The 2,383-nt window shown below is 43.7% G+C and overlaps 1 protein-coding gene across 1 annotated transcript in view; it reads right to left on the bottom strand.

Annotated features, from left to right (window-relative positions):
- Positions 1–219: 219 nt before the first annotated feature.
- Positions 220–2,383, bottom strand: part of LOC103610742 (C-X-C chemokine receptor type 2-like) — a 13,887-nt gene continuing 11,723 nt past the window's right edge. Inside the window, exon 2 of the mRNA XM_008594844.1 lies at positions 220–249. Within this exon, the coding sequence (XP_008593066.1) occupies positions 220–249 (30 nt within the window). The remainder of the gene's footprint in view (positions 250–2,383) is intronic.

The following is a 2,383-nucleotide window of genomic DNA, read 5'->3' as shown; positions in this document are numbered from 1 at the left end:
CTGTCAAGAATTCCCTTTCCTTCTTCCCTCTCTTCAGACACTCTCTGAGTTTACACCAACTCAGATCAACAGAAAAGTCCAGGTACCATCCCAGGCTCTCATTTCCAGGAAAGCAACTCTACTTGGCCCAGCTATATCCAGGCAGGCAGTGTCAGTAGAACAAACACAGCTTGGAGAAGGGATGCTGTTGGGAAAATATAGGAAAATGGTCAGGGCCCCTCAGATGTCCACAATCTTGCCCAGCTTTTGCTGTGAATAAGTTGTGTGCAGGCGGAGTTAGTGTGCCTGCGTGGAGCCACCACCTTGGCTGTAGTTTACTGCCTCCGGTGGCCGCCTCCACACAAGCGGCCATGCTTACCAACCTCTGGCTTCCGAGGACCTGTTTGCCGGTTACCTAGCTCATAGACCTGCATGTGAGGGGTCTGGTGACCCAGTCTGGAATGGGCTGGAGGGGTCTCTGAGCTCCAGGCCCAGCCCTAGCTCGACAATTGGCCCAGTTGGTGCAGGATTACAGGCAGGGAAGGGAGCCTGAGCATGACAGATGCTGTGACCATAGCCCCAGAAAAGTCACTAAACTTTTTATGCTGAGTCTTTGCACATACTATTCCCTGTCACTGGATACCCTTCAACTGGCTAAATTCTGTTCATCCCTCAAGAATTCGCTCAAGAGGTAGACCCTTCTAAAAGTCTTCTCTGGCAAAGTTAAGAGCTTCTCCACATGTACCTATAAAATTTTTGCATACCTAAAATCTAACACATCTCACTTGGGTTGTGTTGATTGACTTCTTGACTATTTCCACATTAGATCATGAGACCGTTGGAGGTAAACACAGAACCTATTCACCTCTATTTGTCTAGAGTCAGGAGAAGAACCAGATCTAAAATACAGATAGTTCCAACTTTTAAATAAACAGAAGAGCTCATTCATCTCCATCCACCACGTGCAAGTGATTTTCAGGGCAGGATTTAGGCATGATGAGAGAAAAAGAGAAAACACCCCAGCTGGCTTATTCCAATGGCCACACACTGCTCACTGTGTATCAGAGCCCATGAGTACCAGCCCTCAGGAAGCCATGTAAGTTAAGATTAGTTTCTTGCAGGTTTACAGGGTGATCCGTGGCTCCCTAGATGAAAACTGCCTAAAACGACTTATAACATCATGTAAATAAAAGAATAGCTAAAAGTAGAATAGCTCAAGTTTTAGTACAGATTTTTATATGACCAGCAAGTAGATGGTGGCTATGTATATTTTGTATTAACACTATAGCCAAAAACTCACTTGAATTTTATGTCAAAATTTCTATGCATAAATGTTAGCCCAAAGTACTATATCTGTGAAGTTGAAACAAAATTAAAGATTTAAATAAATATCAATAACTAACATTGAGAGCTTACTATGTTCTAGGTCCTGGGCTAAGCACCTTGTATGTATTAAGCACCTCATTTAATCCTTAAAACTACTCCATGAGGTTGATTCTATAAGTAGCCTATTTACACAGGAGGAAACTGAGGCACTAGAGTTTAAGGAACTACAGTCAGATGTGCATGCAGGGATCTGGCCCCAAAGCCTATACCCTAAACCACTCTAGACCACCTCAGGCATAGTTTGGTATCTTTCTTCCAACACTTATCTGTTCATGATTGCTATTTCAATTATGCTTCATTTCACCATGCACTAATGGACTTTTTCTTTTAATACCTCCTTTATGTCTATGTTTTGGGGTAAAAAAAGAAACATCTCTCTGTGTGGTCACAAGGCATCTTGACATTAAAAGCTCTTACAAGAAGCTCTCATTATGTCAGTGTTTACCATGGAATGTGCTCCAAATGTTTCCTCTGCCTCTCATCATTGACAGGAATAAATAAATAAATGAAGGAGTCATATTAGGGCTGCCCTCTGGATCTTTATTCCTGGGTTTTCTTTCTCCATGAATTTTTATCCACAGGTACTGAAAGGAAAAGCTGATGTTCACAATGTTATGACCCTGCTGTCAGTCTCTAAAGAATTGAGTTCCTCAGTGACTTGAGAGGAGGCTTCCTGGTGATAAATGGAGAATCTGGAGACCAGGGTCCAGTGTTGCTCCTGTCACTTGTAGGTCAAGACAAGACCTCTGGCCAGTGCCCACTTGCTCTAGATGTCAAGTTGCTCACCTGTCAGAAAGGGAGGTCAATCAAGGAGTGGATGTTCAAGCTCCCTTCCGCCCAGACATTCTAGATTTAGTTAAAGCAGTTCATGGGGCCAGCCCGGTGGCAAACTGGATAGTGCGCCGCTTGGGAAGCGCGGTGGCGCTCCCGCCAAGGGTTCGGATAGTTCAAGGAATTGTTGTGATTGTTGTGTCTCTTCCCCTGTGCCCCCATTTATTTGTTTGCATATTTATTTATT

This window comes from Galeopterus variegatus, unplaced genomic scaffold, assembly GCF_000696425.1.
Source record: "Galeopterus variegatus unplaced genomic scaffold, G_variegatus-3.0.2 Scaffold11691, whole genome shotgun sequence".
Lineage (NCBI taxonomy): Eukaryota > Metazoa > Chordata > Mammalia > Dermoptera > Cynocephalidae > Galeopterus > Galeopterus variegatus.
This window is presented reverse-complemented; position numbering and strand designations above follow the sequence as displayed.